Source organism: Rhipicephalus sanguineus, chromosome 3, assembly GCF_013339695.2.
Source record: "Rhipicephalus sanguineus isolate Rsan-2018 chromosome 3, BIME_Rsan_1.4, whole genome shotgun sequence".
NCBI lineage: Eukaryota > Metazoa > Arthropoda > Arachnida > Ixodida > Ixodidae > Rhipicephalus > Rhipicephalus sanguineus.
Window position 1 is genome coordinate 154,084,107 of NC_051178.1, and position 25,834 is coordinate 154,109,940.

Here is a 25,834-nt window from a genome sequence, read left to right on the forward strand (position 1 = left end):
ACCCGCGCAACATCTGGGCCGCCAATGGCGTGGGTGGGTTCTTGCCCCTCTCTTGTCCCGGCCAATAGCATAGTAGCAAACTTCTCTTGACATGGACGAACAGTTGCTTTCTTTGGCTTGCCTGTGGCTTTTTTTGGCCCCTTACTTTGTGTGTGGGGATAACCGTATAGTGGACTAGTCCAGGGTGATCCTGGAGACAGTGTAATGAAAGGTGAAAACAAGGCAGATGTTCAGGGCATAGGCCTGTGCAGAGATCTGGATTAGGGGGTGCGAAGTCTCACCACAGCGCCCCCCCTCCCCCTCCAGTTGAGTCCAAAAGGAAACAAGCTTTGCAGTGAAGCGATTATGTGTTGGTCACAACAGCCTGCTTTTGGTCCACAGTTTTACAGGGTTAACACTTTCCTGTCCGCGGGAAAATAGGCCATGTTTGGGTACTCTTGTAAACAATTTTTCTACTGCCACAAAAAATTATTGATGCTACAATATATGGTACTAATCTGTAGAACAAAGAATGCGCTTTCTAACGGCATTAAATTTAAAGCAAACTTCACTAAAAGAATCTGCGAAAAAAAATACTAATAGGAAATTTTTAAAGAAAATCGAGAATACTCTGTAAATAAATCAATGCTGCTTTGCACCAAGTAAAGATAAAGAAATTTCAATATATACGTCTTGACCAAAAGTGTCATTTCCAATATCCCTGGAAATAGAAGCATTCTATCTGCAGCCGGTATTTTGATATAAAAGAAAACGTTAGCCCAAGTGGCTATAGTGCCACAGCGCAATGCAGTTACGTGATGCGGTGAAGCGCAGGTTTTCGCAGCATGTCTTGAAGAAAGCATTCATTTTCTGCTCTATTTCTGGCTCAAGGGTATACCTCCATGCATATTCATTAGTTGTCTCATATCTCGGCGATTATTTCTTAGGGAAAGAAGGGCATGAACGAATTGACAGGTCAGATGAAATGCCGCGCGGCACTACTGAGATGCAATGGCGAAGTACACTGCGGGTCGACTTCTCGCGCTAAATTCCACTCGTTGAGCAGCCGCCGGCAAGCGGTCCCGCCCGAACGGTGTTGACACCCTGCTAAGAACAGCTGTGACCTTTAGAACACGCCAGATATCTTTAGAACGGAGCATGGCCGCGACCACTTGGTTCGGAGATCAAAACGAATGCTACCCGCGTATACCTGTTGATGTTCTGCAGCTGTTTGACACACTTTAGCTGTTCGTGCTGCTGTCCGATGAGTCAAAATCATCTTCCAAGTATTCGCTGCTGCCATCATAAAAGAATTATAAATCAGACTCGTCGGAATTTGCCGTGTCCGAGAGGCAGGTGCGCGCGATGTCGACGCCATGTTTGAAGCTACGAGCGTTCGGCCCTCTCGACTTAAAAGGCATTTCAAAGCTCTCTTTGGGGCAGAAAAAGTAAATGACATAGTAAAACTAGAAAAATAGTGCCTGTTTTATACGACGAACAATGTTAGCTGTCTGTAAGCGCTTCTAACGCGGCAAAATTTTAAGTTAAAAACCATCGATAGTGGGTTGTCGATGGGTATAGGCGCGGACAGGAAAGTGTTAAAGGTGTTAAAGGTGGTAAGTAAACTGTTCTTAGAATGCAACAGTGACCTTTGGCCTCCATTATTGTTCAAAACTTGCATGGCCACAACCCTTCCAAATAAACAGTGACAAGACTGGTCCGAAAAGTGAAGGCATGGGGCAGACTTGGTGCCCCCCTCAGATGAATGGGAGGGGTGGCTGCCCCCCCTCCCCCCCGTGCTCACACCTATGGTTCAGGGGAAGGTAGTGCAGCATCAGCAATATTCTTTGTTCTATGACTTTTCATCACTTTAATCAAAGCGGTAACTTTGCGGGTTGACACTGATACTAGTGCATGAGGCGCGCTCTTCGAATGGTATTATGGAGTCGTGGAATGGGAGGCAGTCTCGATTGTAGGGCCATGCCAATAAGTATCCCCTGCGGCATATCGCGTCTGGTCTAGCAGGAAGCTGTCGTTTGGCTTTCACAGTCATCTTTCAATGCCCGATTTTTATTTCAAGAACATTTTTCTCGTTATTTGACAGGTGCTGTGCTCGCCCACAAGGGCTACATCTCTGAGTCACGGGACATCTTTGCGCAAGTGCGCGAGGCCACTGCAGACTTTTGCGATGTGTGGCTCAACATTGCTCACATTTACGTTGAGCAGAAGCAGTATGTTGCTGCGATCCAGATGGTATGTGTGCACTCTCGCATTGACAGTTTCCTCTTTTCATTCCATTCTGTGTTGTCAATCCCTTGGGGCACGGGTATTAGTCGAAGTGACGTCTAAACCTGAGGTACTATCAGCTTGAGTTATGAAGCACCCGGAGTGTAATAAATGTGGGTAAAAACACAGAAGCAGCTTAAAAAAACATGGTTGATCCCTCTGTCATAGGAATCGGTATACAGTCGAACCCACTTATAACGATCCCACATATAACGATCTATCGGTTATAACGACCATATTTGGGTGCACTTACGATTTTCCTATGCTAACCATTGAAGCTGCGTCCAGATATAGCGAACATTTTTCAAAGCCTCCTACTTTTACAACGAACACTTCAGACACGGTCGCGGTAAAAATATGGTGCATACGAAGCGAAAAAAAGTTAAAATATGCCTTCTAAAGCGTGACAGGGGCGCGCGCTCGCGCGTGCCCCGCTCCAGTTTACTTGCGATTAAGATACCCAGATCGGCTAGCACCGCACGCAGATTTCGGACGCTGCGAGCGAGGTCGCTCACTTTTCAGGCGTTTCTTTAGTGGTAGAATGGCAGTGGGGAAAAAAATAGTAGGCATCATGAAGCCTTGCGGTCAGCTTTCGCACAGTAACCTTTCCTGACGCCGTTCTCTGCAGCTACGACCGCCTGCGATGAACCAAACAATGCCTTGGAACGCAAGAAGGCATAAATGCAATTGAAGTGATAACCGCGATAACTTTCCATCGCAAAAAGGTTCACTGCGTCCCTAAACTCGTCGACGCCACAATGTGCCGCGAAAAGTCGTCCGTCTTTCCGGTAACGGCAGAGACCGGTCGATCGGTGATAACGATTTCCGCGCGATTGCGGCGATGCCTTCGTGGATAAGGATCAGAAAAGAGCGAAGGCGAGGTGGCGGCCGTCGATGAACGTGCCATTATGCCTTATAGCCGACAACCTTATCACAGTCATCTGTAGATATCTGCCGTACACTGCGGATTGACGGCGGTACGAGCGCGCCATGCTTAGCCATGCTGCCGTTCGCAAGTTCGCCGCCGCCGCGTCGTGCGAGACCGCTTTAAAGTGCGCGTCGCTTTGTAGAAACGAAATTAGCTCGCTTTTGTTGAGCGGCGCGGGCACCGAGAAACGTCGATGCACTGACAGCGAGCGTATACTGCGTGTTTGACTAGGTGACAACTCAAGTGCGCCGCGCATCGTGCAGGGCCGCGAGAGCATCGCGGAGACGTAGAGTGCGCGTTGCTTGGAAAATACTTGTTTTCGCCACGTTGAACGAAGAGGCTAGTCGCCGCACCCGTGCACGGTCCGGAGTGAAGCAAGCACGAAGAAAGTACAAACGCGCGCATACGGCATACAGCAAGCGGCCCGGCAGTGACTCCGCGACCCGAGTAGGCGACGCGCTGCACGCAACTAGCCAGGGATGATCGGCTCCACGTCGCGGTACCGCGCTTCGGTGAAACGGTGTCGGCTCATTGCAAAGGTGGTTAATTCACTCGTGAGCACGCAGCGGGCGTCGCTTCATGACGCGAAAAGGCTTAGCTTGTCACCGAAGGGGTTGTTAGCACTTTAACAAAAGTGCACAAAAAAAAAAAAAACGGCTTGGCCGCTAAGCGCACGTTTTTAAGGGCGAGTCCATATACAACGAACTACTGATATTGCCACGCCCACTTCTTGTCCTATTTTGATGTTTTTGGGTTTGACCAGCAAGGACGATTATCAACGCTCGACGCTGCCCGCGAAGCAGTGTTCGAGAGACTTCTCGATTGTAGTAGATTGTTTTGTTAAGATTTCGCGCCGCACGCGAATGTTCCAGCTTTATCGAGAGATAACGCCGCCACCAGCGATTTCGCTGGAAAGTTCCATAGCACCTGTATAAAAACCGACGCACTTGACCGCTTGTCAGTTGATCGACGGACGACGCCCTGTTCGCCGCTATCATTGTACAGCGTGTATTGCTGTAGTTCTAGTTCTCATTTTCCGGCCACAAGTTCGGCCAAATAAACAGTTTCATCCTGCAAACGCTGACTGCTGTCTTTGTCGACGTCACGACCACGTGACATCTGGTGGAGGTGCTGCTTCATGATCCGGACGCCACCGCGGAGCGCTGACCCAAGCCCAAGCCACGAAGAAGACGACTCTAAGGTCAACCCGGATCCTCGAACCAGCCGCCGGCAGAAGGGACTACAACCAGAGTACGGGCTCCTTCCCGAAAACGCCAGGCAGCCGAAGACCGTCACATCTACCGCCGAGACGATGACAGACCCCCTGCCACCTACAACGGTCGTCATGCATCAACCGAGGGAGCCGCCGACATTCCGCGGATCACCATGCGAGGATCCAGAAAGCTGGCTGGAGGCATACGACGTGGTCTCCACGTTCAACAACTGGGACTGCGACGAGAAGCTACGCCATGTCTACTTCGCCCTTGAAGATGGCGCAAGGACCTGGTTCGAGAATCGAGAGTCCACGCTAACATCATGGGACCTCTTCCGCACCGGATTTCTCCACACCTTCACGAGCGTCATCCGGAAAGAAAGGGCTGAAACCCTTCTCGAGACCCGTGTACAGCTCCCCAATGAGAACGTCGGACTGTACACCGAAGAAATGACTCGCCTATTCCGCCATGCCGATCCAGCCATGTCCGAAGAAAAGAAAGTTCGCTTCCTGATGCGGGGAGTGAAGGAAGAACTCTTCGCCGGACTTGTGCGCAACCCGCCGAAGACGGTCTCGGAATTCCTTTTGGAGGCCACCACAATCGAAAAGGCACTAGAAATCCGCACTAGGCAGTACAACCGCCGCATTCCTACGACGACCTACGGGGAGGTTCAGGCGGTGCAGTCTGATGACCTGCGTGACACCATCAGAGCGATTGTGCGGGAGGAGCTGCGCAAACTGTTACCTTCGCCGCAGCATCAAGTGGATTCAATCGCCGACGTTGTCCGCGAGGAAGTCCGGCAATCGCTTGGAATTCCCGAAGCACCGCAGGCTCAGCCGGAAGCCATGAGCTATGCTGCTGCAGCCCGACGCAACGCCCCCCCTCCTCGCCCACGTCAAGACGCCGCGCCGCCGCAGCAGTTCCGCCGCCAGGCACCGCCGCCACCACCACCGACGCCATACCGCCCGCCGACAGGACAACGCTGCGCCCCCCGAAAGACCGACGTTTGGCGTGCCCCTGACAACCGACCGCTCTGCTATCACTGCGGGGAAGCCGGCCACACATACCGCCGATGCCAGTATCGACAGATGGGGCTACGCGGATTCGCCGTCAACGCGCCGCGCCCGCAGCCAGGCGAACGGCCTCGCGACATCGACGACTACCTCACCGGAACACAGTGGGAAGAACGACGACCTTCCCGCTCGCCGTCGCCCGGCCGCTACATGTCACCGCACCGCCGGCAGTACACTGGCCCAAACCGGGGCCGGTCGCCTAGCCCGTATCCGGGAAACTAAGGGCAGCAACCGATGGAGGTGCGGTTGCTGTACGACGAACTGCCGAAGATCCTCCGCGGCCGCCGCCGACGACAACGCGACGAGACCTTCAGAACACGACGCAAACCGGACGGAGCCCTCACGACGAAACTTCGCGGCCCGAAGAAAACCTGACGACGCAACGTCGAAACAGCGGGACAAATCGACGAAGCCGTGATCCGACGCCACGACCTAACCGCAACGCAAGACGACGAACAAGCGACCTCGATGTTCTTATCGACGGCCACAGCGTCACAGCTCTCGTCGACACCGGAGCCGACTATTCCGTCGTCAATGGGCCATTCGCCACCAAGCTGAAGAAAGTAAAGACCGCTTGGAGTGGACCAGAAATCCGGACAGCTGGAGGCCACCTGATAACGCCGATTGGTGTCTGCACGGCGAGAGTCACCATCAATAACCGCACTTATCCTGCGAGCTTTGTAATCCTACAAAACTGCTCCAGGGATGTGATACTCGGAATGGACTTCCTAAGTGACCACGGCGCCGTTATCGACCTGAGGTCTGAGTCGATAACACTAACCTCAGACAAAGCGCTCCCGCCCCACACGACGCCAGGGAACCATGCACTGAATGTGATAGAAGAGCAGGTGACCGTTCCGCCACGCTCCAGCGTCATTATTTCCGTCGGCACCGAAAAACCTGCGAACCTTGAATGCGTAATCGACGGCGATCAGCAACTACTCCTGAATCGTCAAATTTGCGTCGCAAGAGGTATCGCCGAGCTGCATGACGGTAAAGCAAAGGTACTGCTGACAAACTTCAGCCACGAATATAGGCACCTCAACATGGGTACGACGGTTGCCTACATCGACGAATGTGTAGCCGCCAGCGATGCTTTCGCCCTCTTCGATGCTGTCGAACCTGCTTCGACGAATAGAGGTCCCGAACGGGATTTTGACGTCAACCCGAGCCTTCCGAAGGTCAAGCAAGATAAGCTCAAAACCCTGCTCCTGCAATACAAGGACTGTCTCTCGTCGTCATCGCGGGTCCGACAAACGCCCCTTGCTAAGCACCGCATTATAACAGAAGAAAATGCTCGACCACTCCGTCAGAGTCCCTACCGGGTTTCGACGCGGGAACGGGAGGCCGTGAAGAAACAGGTCGACGAAATGCTATGCGACGACATCATCCAGCCGTCGAAGAGTCCGTGGGCATCCCCCGTGGTGCTAGTGAAGAAGAAGGATGGGACTCTTCGTTTTTGCGTCGATTATCGTCGCCTGAACAAAGTCACGAAGAAGGACGTGTATCCCCTTCCCCGGATAGACGACACCCTGGATCGATTACACAACGCAAAGTACTTTTCGTCGATGGACCTCAAGACCGGTTACTGGCAAATAGAAGTCGACGAGAGAGACCGAGAAAAGACTGCCTTTATAACGCCAGACGGCCTGTTTGAGTTCAAGGTCATGCCTTTTGGTCTTTGCTCGGCACCTGCGACTTTTCAACGGGTTATGGATACAGTACTGGCCGGCTTGAAGTGGCAGACGTGCCTCGTGTACTTGGACGACGTCGTAGTGTTTTCCTCAAACTTCGACGAACACCTTCTGCGCCTTGAAGCTGTACTTAAAGCAATCAAGACCTCCGGACTCACTTTGAAGCCTGAAAAGTGCAGCTTCGCGTACGAGGAGCTCTTGTTCTTGGGTCATGTGATCAGCAAGGATGGTGTTCGCCCGGACCCGCGGAAAACAGCTGCCATCGCTGACTTCCCGACGCCCACCGACAAGAAGGCCGTACGCCGTTTTCTCGGCTTGTGCGCCTATTACAGACGTTTCGTCAAGGAATTTTCACGGATCGCCGAGCCACTGACGCAACTCACGAAGGCCGACGTCGAATTCAGGTGGGAAACGTCGCAAGTTCAGGTATTTCAAGAATTGAAACGACGCCTGCAGACGCCTCCGATACTTGCGCATTTCGACGAGCACGCCGATACGGAAATCCACACCGACGCAAGCAGCGTAGGACTCGGCGCCGTCCTTGTGCAGAAGACCGACGGATTGGAAAGGGTCATCAGTTATGCTAGCCGGTCGCTATCAAAGGCAGAAATCAACTATTCCACAACAGAAAAGGAGTGTCTGGCCATCATCTGGGCTACATCGAAGTTTCGCCCCTACATCTACGGCCGGCCCTTCAAAGTTGTGAGCGACCACCACGCCTTGTGTTGGCTAGCCAACTTGAAGGACCCTTCAGGTCGCCTCGCACGGTGGAGCCTAAGACTCCAAGAATTCGACATTACCGTCGTTTACAAGTCCGGAAGAAAACACTCCGACGCCGACTGCTTGTCTCGTGCCCCCGTCTACGCACCGCCGCAGGACGACCACGATGATGACTGCTTCTTGGGAACCATAAGTGCCGACGACTTCGCTGAACGACAGCAAGCCGACCCGGAACTCAGGGGCCTTGTGGAATACCTCAAGGGCAGGACCGCCGTTGTTCCAAAAGTATTCAGGAGGGGATTGGCGTCATTTCTCTTGAAAAACGACGTCCTCGTAAAGAAGAACTTCTCTCCAGCCCGGGCCGACTACCTCATCGTTGTACCTTCGGCACTGCGACCAGAGGTTCTGCAGGCCCTGCATGACGACCCGACGGCTGGCCACCTCGGCTTTTCCCGCACGCTCGCGAGGATAGAGGAAAAATACTACTGGCCACGCCTTCCTGCCGACGTCGCCCACTACGTTAAGACTTGCCGAGATTGCCAGCGACGGAAGACACCGCCGACTAGGCCAGCGGGACTTCTGCAGCCAATCGAACCACCTCACCGGCCGTTCCAGCAAATCGGGATGGACCTACTGGGGCCGTTCCCGACGTCGACTTCCGGCAACAAGTGGATCGTCGTAGCAACTGACTACCTCACCCGCTACGCCGAGACAAAGGCCTTGCCCAAAGGCAGTGCCGCCGAGGTAGCCAAGTTCTTCGTGGAGAACATCATCTTGCGTCATGGCGCCCCAGAGGTCCTCATCACAGACAGAGGTACCGCCTTTACTGCGGACCTAACTCAGGCGATCTTAAAATACAGCGAGACGAGCCACCGCCGCACCACCGCCTACCACCCGCAGACCAATGGCCTCACCGAGCGTCTAAATAAGACCATCGCCGACATGCTGGCCATGTACGTCGACGTTGAGCACAAGACGTGGGACGCCGTCCTTCCGTACGTGACCTTCGCTTACAACACGGCCGTCCAAGAAACGACGCAGATGACGCCGTACAAGTTGGTTTACGGAAGGAGCCCGGCGACGACACTGGACGCCATGCTACCGATTGTCACCGACGAAGAAAACCTCGACGCCGCCGCTTACTTACAACGTGCCGAGGAAGCTCGACAGCTCGCCCGCCTGCGCATCAAGACCCAGCAGCACACCGATAGCCGTCGCTACAATCTGCGACGACGCTTCGTGGAATACCAGCCCGGCGACCGCGTCTGGGTCTGGACGCCGATACGCCGACGTGGCCTTAGCGAAAAACTCCTTCGGCGATACTTCGGACCCTACAAGGTTCTTGACGTCTCGGCGCTCTTGACTACGAGGTCATCCCGGACGGCATTACGAACTCCCAGCGACGCCGCGCACGACCTGAAGTCGTCCATGTCGTGCGTCTTAAGCCGTTTTTTGCACGTTAGCGAATCTGGGGACTCTACTTTTACCTTTGTTATTGTAATTTATTTATGTATGCACTTGTGTTTTTTTTCTCTTCTTTGTTCTTTCGCAAGCATCGGGACGATGCTTTTTTCAGAGGGGGGCAATGCCACGCCCACTTCTTGTCCTATTTTGATGTTTTTGGGTTTGACCAGCAAGGACGATTATCAACGCTCGACGCTGCCCGCGAAGCAGTGTTCGAGAGACTTCTCGATTGTAGTAGATCATTTTGTTAAGATTTCGCGCCGCACGCGAATGTTCCAGCTTTATCGAGAGATAACGCCGCCACCAGCGATATCGCTGGAAAGTTCCATAGCACCTGTATAAAAACCGACGCACTTGACCGCTTGTCAGTTGATCGACGGACGACGCCCTGTTCGCCGCTATCATTGTACAGCGTGTATTGCTGTAGTTCTAGTTCTCATTTTCCGGCCACAAGTTCGGCCAAATAAACAGTTTCATCCTGCAAACGCCGACTGCTGTCTTCGTCGACGTCACGACCACGTGACAATATAACGACCACTTTTCGCGACACTTTCGAGTTCGTTATAAACGGGTTCGACTGTAATACGAAAGTAAAAGGTGTCTTCACAGACGTGGTTGAGCGTTTGTTGTGCATTGTTTCGTCCTAGAGGGCGAAGGAATGACTGCTATATCAACAAGTTGTAATGTCACGCGAAGAACGGCAAGCAGCTTGAAACTTCCAACGCGTTGCTCAAGCAGAAAGGACGCACACAACGAACATACACAGGATGAGCGCGAACTAACAACTGTCACGGCTCGACAGTTAAAGCGCGCTGGTCAAATACAAAGGAGGACGCACGAAACGAACGCACAAGTATACTACGCAGGATGAGCGGGAACTGTCACAGTTGTAACGTATTTGTTTGTGAGCAGCGCGCTCCTTTCGCAAGAGCGGCCGCTCCACTGAGCGAAATGACCTTCGTGCTCTCTGTAACTTGAACGCAAACTTGCGGTTAGAGCGCAAGACGTACAAGATCCCTGTGGAGAGGCAAGCTCATCTCAACGCGGGGGGCGACGACATTTAAAGCGCGCTCTTCGAGCCCTTCATGCCATCTCGCAAGTGATAACGAAAACACGCTGATGTACCCTGATCTTTGAGTACCGCCACTGGCAAATGGTGTATATAAATAGCACGCCGTTAGCATGACGAACAACGTGCCGTTTGTGGTGGAGTCGTTTCGCGCTGCGCGCTGGGGATCGAGAGGTCGCGAGTTCGATTCCAGATGACGGAACTTTTCCTTCCTAGTTTTTTCTTTGCCATATGTTAATCTTTATATTTTACAACGTCATATCCGTGACGGAAATGCGTCAGTGGAGCCGTGGTGGACCCCGGCATAAAACACTTTCGTGTTAATATCTTCAGCCAATCTGCTTTAGGGAAGTTCTTCAGGCCATAAACAGCATGTAGTTTATCTGGTAACTTATTCTTAAAAGGTAGTCTCATCATGCCATGACACTTCTTATTCTGCAAATATTTAGAGAGCTTGGACTATGTACAATACCGTTATGACTTGATGTCTTTCTCTAAGATCTCTCTCCATTTTGTTTTGTTGTAGTTCACTGGAAACCTTCCTCCTGTAAAGTTTTGGGCTTGAATGGCAGAGAGATATCTTTAGGGAGGGAGGCTGTGTATCTGTTAGTCATTTTGAATCTTAGTTGGTAGAATTGACTTTTTATGCGGTGTGGTGCCGTCTCAATCTGCCGCTTCTTAAAATTTGTGAAAGTAAAGAAGGTACAGTGGAACCCGGTTGTCGTGAGCGCACGTCCATTGTCAAAGTACCTTTGTTATAAGCACGTATTTGCTATACAGTGGAACCTCGTTAATGCGTACCTACCGGGAACGCCGCATAACTAGGCACTAAACGGTAGTACGCATTAACCACCAAGTAAAAATTTGCATCTCCTCGCGTACGCCATCGCCGCCAGCAAAGAAATAAATACAGTGTCACAGCAAATATTGCCTAAAGTACCCACTGCAAAGCCTTTTCTTTCTTTTTGCCAAACTGGAGAAAAGATTCTGGTACTCTCGCACGACCGCCCGATAGTGCCGATAGCGCGCGGTGGCGACGCCAAGGAGCATTTCGAAATTATTACAGGGTCCGGTATATGCAGTGACCGACGTAGCGACAGAACGGACAGTGTCGGCTTTCCGCGATTATATGTGTGTACATCTGTACGGCGATCTGCTACTAAATGAAAACTGACACAGTTCCAGTGAAACGCTGTACGGCTGCGTGGAGCCGATCGTCTCCTAGCTAGTTGCGTGCAGCGTGTCGCCTTCTCGGCTCACGCCGTCACTGCCGGGCCGCCGGGCCGCTTGCTGTACCGCACGCGCGCATTTGTCGTGGGAGTGTTCTTCGTACCCACTTCGCTCCAGACCGTGCACAGATGCGGCGATGAGCGCAGATGAGCTTGTTCGGTGAACGCGGCGATGACAAACTTCCTGCAAGCGACGCGCACTCCGCAACGCTCCAGCGGTCCTGGCAGCAGACGGAAGCGCGTTTGGGTGGTCGCCCAATAAAAGCGTGCAGTATGGTTACAACAGCGCTATGCTTGCTGAACCGTACGCGTGCGTTTGGCGTGATAGCGTCTATGCAAAGAGGTTTCTCGTCGCCCACAACTAGCAACGCTCAACTCCGCAACAGCGAGCTGCTTTCGTTTCTACAAAGCGGCGCGCGCTTGAACACGGCCCCGCACAATGAGGCGGCAGAGATCGGCGGCCCAGCGCGTTCAGGTTGTCGCCTATTAAAAGTGTGCAGTAGGCTTAAAGCAGTGCTGCGCCACACGTGTGCCCGAGCAGATACCTGAAGATAGTACTTATTGTGATAAGGTTGTCGGCGATAAGTCATGCTGGCGCGTTCGTCGGTGGCCGCCGCCTCACCGTCATTCTTTCCCGATGCTTACCCGCAAAGACGTCGCCGAAATCGTGCGGAAGTCGGAATCAGTGATCGACCGATCTACGCACTTCTCGAAAAGACGGAAATCCTTTGGCGGCACATTGTGGCGTCGGAAAGTTCAGCGGCGCAGTAAAATTTTATGGCACAAAACGTTATCGCGGTACGCAGGGTACGCACTAACCGATAGGCGTAGGGTGAAGCACTACGGCTTAAGCGGTCAGCGAATGCATTAGACTCTATGAGACTCGGTCGGGGATTCGTCGCAACTACGTTTTAACCGTTAGTACGCCTAAAGTGGGTACATATTAACAAGGTTCGACTGTAGTACACTGATATTGATGAGAAAATTTTCTACTTAGGTACTCCGATTGTAGTACAATAATTTTTTATAATATTGCGAGGTTCACTCTAATTAATTTTTATAGGAATTGCAATTGGCCCTTCAGTGAACTGCAATTGCAGATAATTGACCATTGCAGCCTTAATGAGATTCCTTGTGTGAGAGAAACTTGACTCTTTTATGGCAAAGCTGTCTTAGTCTACCCTGTGCCGTTGTTGACGTCATAGTAGTAGTAGTAGTAGTAGTAGTAGTAGTAGTAGTATTAGTAGTGGTAGTAGTAGCAGCAGCAGTTGTCAGGCAGGTCACGTGACCAGAAGGGTGTGTGAATAAAGATAATGATGCTAAATGATGATGATGATGCATGTGATCTCGCTAGCCAGTCACATACATTGGCACGCTTACAGCTTCGCTGTGCGATTTTTTTCGCGGCATGTAACTGTCTGAAATTTTTCTTTTCCTTTGCCTCGGCTTTCAGTACGAGAACTGCCTGCGCAAGTTCTATCGTCACCACCACGTGGACATCCTGGTGTACCTGGCCAGGGCGTTGTTCCGCTGCAACCGACTGCGCGAGTGCAAGCGTGTCCTGCTCAGGGCACGCCGAGTGGCACCCCAGGACACCCTTCTGCTGTACAACATTGCCCTGGTGCTGCAGAAGCTGGCCGCCCAGTGCCTGCGTGACGACAAGTCCTCCCTGGCCACAGTGCTCTCGGCTGTCCACGAACTTGGCCTAGCGCACAGGTACACACAAGCTATAAATGCAGCTTGTATCCCAGGAAAGGAATGTTCCGCATTTGCTGCTATGCCCACGAGTGGTGCTGGCTCACACTCCCAGGGTTAGACATATAGAAATACCTTTGACAGTGGTTGGGCTATGACTGCTGCCATAACAAAATTGGCAGTGCATTGCATGTACAGTACAGTTCACTGTTATAGGGAGCACTCGAATGAGTGCCTTTCATATTGCTGGCCCCATAACTGCAAGTCAATACGAAAACATTGTTTGTGGACAGCACTAGTGTGTCAAAACGAGTCAGAGCTACCAACCACCAGTAGTCTTATGAAAGTTTAAGCCCCACTACGTTTCCACGAGAGCGAAATCCATGCATGCCCTGCATGCAAGTGTTCTCTTTAACAATAGACTTGTCTGTACAACGCATAGGTTGTGGGGGAGTCCCCACCAATGGCATATTTTTTTGTCGACTTTCATTTTCGTCTATCTCATAGGTAGTGAACTTAAAAAAAAGAATACATATAACACCCCCTATGATTTACCCGGCTTTATTACGTGCTGGCTTCTTAGGGTTGTGTCTAGCAAAAAGTAGGGCCCTCGATTAATTCCCCTTTCATTCAATGACATTTTAGTGTGATTACATTCTTCGGTTACATTCCTGCATTTTTTGTGCTCAGCGGGCAGAATTCTAACACCAGGGGCGTAGCCAAGGGGGGGGTTGGGGGGGGTTCAAACCCCCCCCGAAATTTTTCAGTTTTGCTTGCGTATATAGGCACGCACACATACAAACGCACGCACGAACATACATAAAGTATGCTTGAACCCCCCCCGAAAAAAATTTCTGGCTACGCCCCTGTCTAACACGCTAGAGCAGTGTTTCTCAGCCATGGATTTTTGGGGACCCTTGTGGACTGGTGGAATAGATGAGGGACCCCTTGCAGTGAGAGAAAGAAAGGTGGGGTCATGACACAGCATGCAGCATGTGGCTTTTATTTAAATGGGTGTTTTGCGGAACTCAGGGGGGTCTGCGGAATCCCATTTGAGAACCACTGCACTAGAGGGTAATAAGAGTTAGAAGGAGGAGAGTAAAGAGTGGAAAGTGGGCATGAAGGAGCGGAGAGAGTTCCATGATTGGTTGGCAGAGGTGATGATGCCAGTCATATAAGAGCAGAAGAGAGAAAGAGATGGGGAGGCTGAGCACTAAGCTGTATCCTCTGCGCAATGAGAGAAGCAATGGATTGGCCATGAAGCAGTTACTGATTTTCACATTTATCTTTACTCATTTCTACTGGAATTTTTTAAACTGGAACATTTGCTTCGTCCACCTTTGTCCAGGTACTTCCAGTATCTCAGTGTCCACGGTGATCGAATGAAGTACGACCTTGCCCAAGCCGCTGCCGAGTCCAGGTGAGAACACTCGCCAATCAGCGTTATGAGCAAGGTTGTGGGTGACCATGAGGAAGCGCATTTTTAGGTGTACTATATTTTCTTAAATATGATGCAGCCACGGGTATAAAGCTGCAGGAAGAGGTGGTGAATAGTAAAGGGGTGCCTTGGGACACGTGCAGCCATTAACATCCATGTGTGCATCACAATAGCAGAGTGTGTCCCAAGGCACCCCTGTGTGTTTCACATCATCGTAACAGATTACATGTCTTGTTGTACAAAAGCGTTCTAAATCTCCTCGCATTTGGGGGTGCTGCGTTAGAAGACAGATGCACATGTGCAAACAGGTGCTATTGAATGTGGTGAGGTCCTGGTTTACATATGACCATTTATGTATCAGATCATTATAGTCGGGTACAACTTTAGAAGGCAGCGGCATTTTCCCCTCAAAGCCAGATGCACACGAGCCTCCACCAGTAGGCGCGCACTTCAGGTGACGTCATGAGCCGGATGGCCGATGACCCCGCTGACGGAGATCATGCTTAACATGCAGCGGGACTATTTCTTTAGTCGCAGAGGCAATTGGCTGCTGCGATTCGGTCATCTGGGCGGGGCCTTTCCTGTCTTCTAAAGTTGTACCCGACTATAGTTCAGGCCAGATGAATACGGATTTCACTGACAACTTTACATGACAGGCCATACATAGGTGACCCCTTATAAATGTCAGTATCAGCTGTGCTGCGTTCTGTTTAGTTACATGCAGCTCTGTGCCGATAAACACGTGCTGTATGCCTGGCTTTCTGGTCAGACAGCAGCTCTTTGCTGGGATCTGGAACTGTTTTGTATTTGCTTTCCTCAAACTCGAAATATTTGAGACAGAATGTGAGCCATTCCTTTTCCTCAACAAAACACAGAAACGGCCTGTGTTCAAACCAGCCTTTTGATGAATACATACTATAGTTTCTCGCATATAACTCGCACCCCCACTCCCACATTTTGAGCACATTTTCCAGTTTCTTTTGCAGGTTATTTGCGAGAAAATACGGTATTTGCTTTTCATCACTTACCAGAAAGGCAAGAAGGTCAGCTGAAGCAGCTGTGCACATCAGACTTGTTGGTTAGTGTATGGGGTTTAACATACCTAAACTACTCTGGCTATGAGAGGTGGCATAATGGAGGGCTCCAAGTAATTTCGACCACCTGGGGATCATTAACACTTTTGTGACCGCACCTATTCCCATCGATAGTATGTTATCGATGACTTCAAGTTCAAATTTTGGCACTCTCTGAGCGGTTCCGGATAGCTAACGCAATACAAAGGGTAAAATAACATGTTTTTTATCACTTTTGCTTGCGAGCTTCTTTTTTCCGCCGCAGAGAGATTTTTAAAGCTGGTTCGCAGTCGGGTAGGTGAGCGCTCGTTGTTTCAAACTTCGCGTCGATGTCGCTCGCGGGTGCTCCACAAAAACGACGAATTTCGACGGATTCTGATTAATCTGAGCGGGAATCTTTGGATGATGGTAGCAGCACAGACACGGAAGACGACTTCGATTCGCCAGGCTTCAGTACGGACGGCGAAAGTGCGTCAAACCTCCCTGGAACATCCGCCGGTAAGTTTCGTCTTCTCCTCGGGTCGTTTTATCGATGCCGTGCGTCGATGTAAACGTATCCGGTGCGTTCTAAAGATAACAGCTCTTATCCGCAAGGTGTTAACTTCATTCGGGCGGGAGCATTTGGCGCCGGCTGCAGAAAGAGCGCAGTTCTCTCCGCGAAGACGGCGCGAAAGGGACTTTGACCCAACGCTCCGGTGTGCTGCGCGGCGGCGTCTTCGTGTTGTTTTTCACCGCAGAAGTCGTCAGAGAGATATGCAACCACACAGATAAGTATGCGTGGATGCATACTTTCGAAAAGCTAACGTACAGTGAGAGGGACATATCTATGGAGGGAGGTTACTCAAGAGAAGATGAGAAAGTTTGTCGCACTCCATGTGTACATGGATTACCATGTACACATGGTAATCCCGCATTTGCATTGGTGTTGGTGTCGATGACACACATTTCAGGCCTTTGTGCACCATCAGTGATGCCACAGAAAAGGTTCAAGGCTTCTTGAGTGTCTCTGATCTGAAGAAGACGACCGTCGCAAGCCACGAGAAACTTCACCACGTGTCTTCTTTATTGCAACACATCAACGATTCTTCTACACTATTTCTAAACCAAGTCGGAACCTTAAAGTGGATGAGAAAATGGTGAAATATGAAGGTCGGTATGGTATTCGGCAGTATATGAGGGAGAAAGAGGTCAAATGAGCGTACAATTATGGATTTTTGCAGATTTGGAACAGGCTACACTGTTCATTTCAACGAATACGCAGGAAAATTGAAAAATACCAGAACTGAAAACTATGCTAGGAAAGTTGAACAGAAAAAAAAATTGTTTTTTTCCGAAACATGTGCAGCCAGCCTTTGTTTCACCGCGTCGAGAAAGTGCATCGCGCGGTGGCATGATAGGCACTAGTGCCTATATTCTTGTATTTATGTAAGTAATCTTTGTACTTACAGAGCTTACATTTCTACTATTATTCTACGAGGGCATTGTGTTCAAAATGCATATTTCGATTTTTTTTAATGTTTGCCCTTTGCAGAGTAGCATTGATGTTTTTATGAATCTTTTTTTCTTTTTGATGCATTTTTCCTAGCTTGATAATTTTTATATTATATTAGAAATACATCCATTGTTTGGAATTAATACTGTTGGAAAGACCAATTCTTCTTCTATCATTTGATACCCTACACTTTAGGATCAATATTTTTCTGTGGCAGGCAAAAAATATTTCCTGGACTAGCCAAAAACAAGCCATTTTTCTGCGGTCACGAAAGTGTTAATGTGCGCCAACATCACACAGTGCTCAGGCCTCTAGCGTTTTGCCTCCATCAAAATGCGGCCGCCGCAGCTGGGATGGAACCTGCATCTTTAAGGTCGGTAGACGAGTGGCGTAACCATTGAGCCGCGGCCGTGACCGACAAAAGTCTGTTTCTCAGCGCCAATGTTACCTTTTCACCTCCCTGAAAAGAGAAAAAAAATGATGATTTTGCTCATTGGCTTAGTTCCTCCTCAGTGGAGTATGCTTGCGCAAGTTTAATTTAGGCATTGTGTCAAATTTTCCTCTACATGCCTTGTTTACGCATGAATGCAGGCAATGCCAGGACTTGCTGAGTCAGGCGCAGTACCACGTGGCCCGGGCACGCCGCATGGACGAAGAAGAGCGGGAGATCCGTCGTAAGCAGGAAGAGGAACGCGAGGCGCTTCGCCGCAAGATATCTGAGGAACAGAGGCTGCTCGAGGAGCAAAAGCTGGAGCAGGAGAGGGCCATGATCATGAAGCGCCAGGAATTTGTCGAGAAAAGCAAGAGCAAGATGCAGTTTGTCGACACGGGTGACGACAAGCCATCCAAGAAGTCAAAGGTAAGCCTACTTCTTACAAGTAAGTGTTACTATTAGAGCTGTGCGAATAGCAAAATTTTGGGTGCGAAGCGAATTCGAATATTGAAGTGCGAGTGCGAATCGAATCGAATATTTTTCGAATATTTCTCGAATATTTCTCGAATATTTTTCGAATACTTCGAAGCGAAATTACAGAAAAAAATGTTAGAGAGGATTCCTAAGCATATTCTTATGAGATAGCAACATGAAAGTGTTTCTTTTCGCTAGGTTGATGAAGCACTGGTGGTGTGGTGTTTCATAGTTTTCTTATCAAGAATGAGGCAATGTAGAGGCAGAATTCTATTTATGTACATGATTTGATGCAGCCAAAATGTTGCCGACAACACTTTACACGTGATAGGCAAAGATGCCATTTCCTCAGCCTCTCCTCCTCTTTCAACGTCTGTGGAAGCCCAACTGATGTGGCGGACAAGGGTGTGCTCCCTTCAACTCTTGAGTTTAAAATCTGCCTCGTAGACGTCGATATATAGAACATCGGAAAGTTTGGATGCTAAAAAGCTTCGGTTTCCGATTTTTCGTACTTCCTGCCCAAATTTCATTTCTGAAACAGCATTAATTGAGCCCCCACCTCTGCCACATCTTTCATCTCCATGTTGGAACCAGCGTTTTCTTGAGTTAGTACATTTGTGACCGACGCAGAGCTTGAAAGGCATCTTTGCCGCAATACCGGGGTGCGATGAGGGGATGCATATTGAAAATCTAGGGACCACTTCCAATCGGACGTTGCCTGTCTTGGCTAAGTTCGACCGTAACGGAGCTTGAAAGGCAGCTTTGCCACAATACGAGAGTGTAATGAGGTGAAGCATATTGAAAATTTGAAGGGGCCACTTTCAATAGGACGTTGACTGTATTTGTTTTTGGGAAGTTCGAATAATTTGAATAGTAAAATTCCAGTGCGAATCGAATCGAATAGCAAACACTATTCGAAAAATATTCGAAATTTCGAATATTCGCAAACCCCTAGTTACTATGTAAACTAGTACTACAATTGACAGGATGAAAGAGCGTGGATTGATCGAGGGCTCGTTTCTTTGTTAGAAACATTAACTGTAGTATAGTAAGTATGACATAAATTGAAAGGAATTAAAGTGTATGAAAAATCAACTTGCCACGTGGGCGCGGCCAGCAGTTACAACGGCCTCCCGTTAGGGGGTCGTAACTCCTCAGGATCCAATAAAGTTCGTTGTCTGTCTGTCTGTCTGCCACAGGTAAGGACCGAACCTGCAACCTTTAGATAACGCGATAATTGACAGGGTGTTACCATGAAGCACTACGCGCTAAGAAGGGCACTGCAATAAACGAGGGCCTTTTTGGTTATCCGTGCCAGTTTTTTTTCTGTATTGAGCACGCATGTCTAAGCACAAGAAGGTTTTGCATTTTGCCACCTATGGAATATACAGTCTTCGTGGTCACCACGAATCGTGCCCACAACCTTGTGGTCAGCACGAAATAAAATGAGCCTCTTGAAAAATGAAGGCGGTAGCATCGAACAGATTGAGGCAACAGGACATTACAAAAAATTGTATAAGTAGAGGGCCCACATGGCTTAACTGGACTGTTTGTCGAACTTAGTTGGAACGGTTCCTCCGGTAAGCACAGTACAACCCCAAGATGGAGGAAGGGGGGAAATAAATAGATAAATAAAAAGGCTTGGTTCTGGTCCAGCTGTGAATAATGGTTCAGCTACATTTTTACCTTCTCTTCTGGATTGGTTCATCGTGGCATCTAAAGATGTCAAGTTTATTTTACGGTGGTGTGGTGAGTGGTGTCGACAAGAGCAACATCTACCAATACATTCTACTTTGGCCAGAATGACGTATGTAAGGTTGCACGTTGCCTAGTGACGTTCTGCTGGGGCGGCCATCTTTCAGGGACGCAAGACGCAGGACTATGTCAGCGACAGCAGCGACGATGGAGGCGAGGTTGAGAATGGTGAGGTCAAGGAGAAGAAGAAGCGCAAGAAGCAGCAATCTGGTTCTGACGGGGAGGACAAGCCTCGCAAGAAGAAGAAGAAGGAGTGAGTCTTTCTTTGCCCACTCCTTTCTGCTCTCAAGCATCTGCTAGACCCTTTGTTCCACAGAATGAGCAAAAGAAGCACTATGGTGTCAATGATGGGTGCCATACCCTAATACGAAGAGTCATAGTACGAAACAGGGCAGCTATTGCTACCGTTTAACTCTGATACTTTGTAGTGATTGGTGCAATTACTATCTGCAAATTTCATAGATGTGAAAGTGCCATTCGCAAAAGGTAAATAAGTTTTAATAGGTTAGACTTGAAGTACAGTACCCTGCTGTATTGTTGTTTAAAGCTGTCCACATCGCGTGTTGTAGACATTTTGAAGTGTAGTGCTTAATTTGTATTTTGTACCTCCACTTACTTTATTCCAGCATTTTGTTTCCGAAATGTTGTGACTGTACATACTTCTCCATTTTCTGATGTTGTCCAATGTGATCGGGCCATGAGAACAAAAACCTGGCCAACGGCTGTCTGAAGTACATACCGATTTCCTAGTGAATGGATTTAGTATTTCAGTATGGATTTAGTATTTCAGTATTTCAGACAGTGCTGAAAGCTGCACTTTTGTGCATTTATGTGATGGCTTTAGTTTGATGACAGGTTTGCGGTTATTACTTGGCCTATTTCATCCACAATGAATGCAAAGTGTGCGTCTTATGTGACTAAGCCAAAAAAAATGTGTTTTGAATGTCATGTTTTGCCATTGCGGTAATCTTTGGCACCACTATATTCTGTCGTAGTGGAAGCACCATAGTATTTCTGTTGGTGTTGTGACAGATGCCCATTACGGATTTAATTTTGGCAAAACAGGCAAGCTGTCCCCACAAACATGGTAATAAACTGCATCCTCTGCAGAATGTATACTCTGTGCAAAATTACAGTGTGAACAAGCCTTAAGCAGCAACACTTGTGTAAACCTGGGGCTCCCATTTACAGGACACTCTGGGGACAGGCCATTGGATCTCTTTCCGTTATTTTTCGTGGACAGACCGTGGTGCAAAATATAAAGAACCCAAGTAATGCATTAGCATATCGCAATTTAGAAGCGTTAAGTTTTTGGTAGCAATACTGGTCGATGGTAACCGTACAAACATTGGCTCACGCAGGCGCATGAGCCGCAGAGATGGTGGGGACAAAGAGAAGAGCCGTGGCCGCAAGGGAGGCAAGGCCAGCAAGAAATCCTCCGCAGCTGCGCTCAAAGACTCGGGCATGTCTGCAAAGCAGCGGCTTCGCATCGTCTCCAAGGAGACCATCTCCTCCAGCGAGGATTCAGACTCTGACAAAGGTGGCAAGTCTAGGTGAGGATTTATCCTGCACAACAGTACACACATAGTACTGCCCTATGCTATTTCTTAAGTATCTGTTTCCTTTATGCCTTTTCCTTCATATCTCTTTGTAGGAAATTGCAATCCTGCGTAACAGGAACTCCTGCAAAATGCAAAATTTTCTGGTCACCTTCTGCCTTAGCGTGACTTTTGCGGGACGGTAGTGAAAGACCTGCATCTGGCCCAGTTTGCAGAAAATGCCTTTGTATGATCACTATATCTTTGTATGTGTTTAGACGTGTAAAACGCAACATATAGTATCTTGCCACGTTTATTGTGCTTCTGAATCTATTTAGGCGTGCAGTTGCCCTGAAAGAGTTACCCTCACCTAAAGCTCTCTAGAGTTTTAATTTATCAACAAGAGTTAGCATCGTGGTATATTGTTGCATTAAAAAGCCACAAAATGGTCTGCAATTTTTTTTTTACTCCTCCCAAATGAGTTCACTCATTCATACAGAAAGCTGTGGTGATCACATATTTCATTTATCACAGTGCTGTGTCGTGATTAGAGCGCAGACACTCCATTTCAAAAAACAATTCCTGCGCCCCTCTCCTGTACCTGACAAGTCCTCCTTGCCCACTAAATCATGTACTGTTTCCCATATGCTACGTTACAAAGCTGGCCTCATTGATTGGTTCTCCAAACTACGAAATTGCACTTCCAGCCTCCGGTAATGTGGTTTTGGCAGTGCAGTTGTCGCGTGCGTCGTGCATTTGTTTACCTTGTCAGTGCCTCACACCACGCCTCCTCACCACACCGCCTGCGAGTAAGTGACTTGAGCAACACGTGGAAGGAGCCTTGCTTGGTCATTGGTTGTGTGCCGATGACGTAATCGCTGGCATTGTGTTATGTTGCCGTTGTGGGCACAGTCACGACAATGGGCTTCCCTTCTGCTCTTCTGCGCGGCAGAGTAGGGTGGAGAGGCTGAGTGAGAAACCTAAACCAGCCGAGATGATTGTTTTAGCCCCATTAACTTCATTACTACACCACTTATTTGCAAAATTCTCTCTCCCCTCACTTCTACCTCCTCTGCAAAGGTGGATTGTGCCGGAGGAGTTCCTGTACGTTCACAGGCTCATGGGCTGCCATATTTTCCCACATTCTAGCTATGTACAGCTTTGCTTTAATAATTTAATCTACCTTCCTGGGAACACTGCAGGTGCATGCCGTGGCCTTATTCAGGCAGTCTGCACTCATTTTTTTCAGTGTATATTCTTAGTTTTTTCTTTTACACGACACTTCTGCATGGTCCTCTCAAGGTTGTATAATCGAGGTTACACTGTAGAGTTTTCAGAGAAGGCTTTTTGAGAGTAGGCCTATCCATTTTATTTAGCGTCTATTTAAGTTCAAGCTTGCACATGACGACAGCGCTGCCTTCTCTCGTGCAGTGATAGTGAGGATGGTGGCTCCAAAAGCAAGAAGCGCAAGCGCATCTCATCGGGCAGCGAGGCTGGAGACTCCGACGTTGGCAAAGGGAAGAAGCACCGGATTGTCTCGTCAGACTCGGAGAACGAAAAGGAGGAGCCTTCAAACAAAGGGTAAGATAACGTGGCTTAATTTTTGAATTAAACAGAAGAAATGTTACCAGAGCTGAGTCGCTTTGGAGGCTTTTTCGAGAAAACTACGGTGCACAGTGCGAGTTGACAAGTGGGCTTGTTTAAACGAGTCACCACGTGCAGAACATAGGCGGAAACATGCACACATACATGACACACTTCTTCCAGCTACTTTATTTGGTTCTCGATACTATTGTTGCATGGCTGGCCACATTGGTAAGCCGGCCATTGCATGAATGATACGTAAAACGGTGTATATGAAAAAGTGCTCATGGCTATTAACATATGTAGTTATCAGCATATGTTTCTGTGCCCTTTTAGGTCTGCAGCGAGCAGTCCGAGGCGCTCAAGGTCAAGGTCAGCATCTGGCTCCCGCTCTGGGTCTAACAAGTCACGATCTGCTTCGAGATCAAAGTCTCGGTCTCGTTCGAGGTCCAAGTCCGGATCTCCTGCCAACTCTCGATCTGGTTCCCGTTCAAAGTCTCGTTCCAGATCTAAATCTGGCTCACGGTCCAAATCAGGTTCCAGGTCGAAGTCTCGGTCAAAGTCTAGGTCAGCTTCTAGGTCCCGCTCGCGGTCCAAGTCTGCATCTAGGTCACGCTCCGGATCTAGATCTCGATCGGGCTCGAGATCAAAGTCAGGTTCGCCATCGAGATCGGGATCGAGGTCAAAATCGGGGTCCCCGGCTCGCTCAGCATCCAAGTCACCGTCACGCTCGCGGTCAAGGTCAAAGTCTGGATCAAGATCACGGTCCAGGTCAAAGTCTGGTTCAAGGTCGCCTTCAAGATCGCGTTCCAGGTCACGTTCAAAATCAGCTTCCCGATCTCGGTCTGGTTCACGTTCACGATCTGGAAGTCCTGCTGGATCAAAGCAGGGCAGTCCGCCTGGGTCCCCCGCTCAGTCTGGCTCAGAAAGTGAGTGAACAGTCCGTCAAGAGTAAAGACTGGCCAGTGCCTGGCCCTTGTTTCATTTTCTTTTCATGCCTGGAAGTCATATTTGTCACATCGTCAGCAGTCTTGAAAGACAATAAATATTGTCCATTGGATTTGCCTTATTTGTGTGAAGTTGTTTCTTTTTTCACGATATGTAACAGGAACTCGTTTTTTTATGGCAAAACATTCGCAAGTTGATGGGAAATTTTGTGTGCAAATACAAGACAATTCACCAGAACGAGAGAGACACAGGACGAGCGCCCGTCCTGTGTCTCTCTTGTTCTGGTGAACTGTCTTGTTTTTGCGCACAAGATTTGCCATCAGCTATGCACCATCTCGCCGAATTTCAAGTTTTGTTAAAGGGACACTAAAGAGCAAAACGATTTTTCTCGCATTAGTAAAGTAGTCTTCCACGATACCAAAAACTCCACGCTTTCTGCGAGAAGACGCTTAATAAGCGAGAAAACGCGCAAAAAGAAAATACAGGTGGCGACGCCACCTTGGAATTCCCGCACCATTTGCCGTGACGTCACATATTTCTGACGGCGCCTGCTTGGGCCTACGTAGTTTCTAATCGGTTAAATCGAAGTACATTGTCCTCTGAGGGGGCCAGAGACTTAACATAACGAGTTTGTGGAAATTTCGTCGAGCCAGTGGCACCAAAATACGTTAAATGCTCTTTGAAATCTTTTACGTCACGAATTACAAAGGTCGGCGCGAAATTTAAAAATGAAACTTTGAACTTGGTTTTCTCCTCAAATAATAAACCTATGGTGGTGAAATAAACTACACAAGAGTTCTCTGAGCACACTTTATCAATCTAAACCTATTCATTGTTTCTCTTTAGTGTCCCTTTAAACCATCTTTTGCAAGTTATACATTATTACAAGAAGTGCAAACAAAACGTGGTGATAATAACCTGCACATAAGAATATTTAGGCTTTAGAATTCCCGCACCATTTACACTTCTAAGAAATTAAAATTCTTGGTGTTCTAAGTGCCGATGATATGACCAAATATTGAGGCCTGTATAATAGGGTCCTCTGGGTTAACTTTTGCCATTCGGGGTTCCTTAACATGCACTTAACCCAAAGTTTTGACCCCACATTTGTTGGTGGGGTCAAACTTTCACTAGTGACTTAGACTTGATCTTAGCAACTTTTTGATATAATATACAAATAACGATTCCCTTTCCTGAATTTCTTGGGGCTGAGTGGCCTTGTCATCTGGAATAATCAAAATATGCGCAGTTTCACTCGATGTCGGTTAATTGCTTAGAAGTAACTGAGATTGGAACGGGAACTGGGTAGCTTCTTTAGTTCTGTAATGCCTCTGTCACGCGAGGCACTTGCGATCACGATCGAACCCGATGGAAATCGAATTTTTCGATCGTAATTGGTACGCTTGCCCGAAAGGAACCAATCGCGCCGAAGAAATTCGATCCCACTCGGGCCCGATCGCGATTGTGATCATTTGACACAAGCATGATAGAAGTGCCCAATACTCTAATTCTTTTCACTCGCAATGGTGTTGAAACTATCGCTGTTAGAACGTATAGTGTTGACATTTGTCTAACGTTTTCAAGGTTTATGTTAAATCTCGCGCCAATGCACTGGGTGCGTCAAAGCCTCCGCTTGCCGCCTAGCGGTGTCGTCACAATCGAAACGAGAACTGCTATGCGACCGCTCGTAGATGCAGTTGAATGTGCGTGGAGGCGCTCGCACGCGTTATAGTCTTTTCTATTAGACA

General features: G+C 48.8%; 1 protein-coding gene across 1 annotated transcript; it reads left to right on the forward strand.

The window, feature by feature from the left end:
• Positions 1–24,170, forward strand: LOC119387485 (RNA polymerase-associated protein CTR9 homolog; the record flags this gene model as incomplete). Its single annotated transcript, XM_037654883.2, is given in 9 exon segments — positions 1–33; positions 2,084–2,232; positions 13,110–13,372; positions 14,700–14,771; positions 17,946–18,213; positions 20,124–20,269; positions 21,378–21,569; positions 22,986–23,135; positions 23,475–24,170. Coding segments are annotated over 9 exon segments (1,874 nt in total), but the record flags the coding sequence as incomplete, so codon positions are not given.
• Between the last annotated feature and the right edge of the window lie 1,664 nt (positions 24,171–25,834).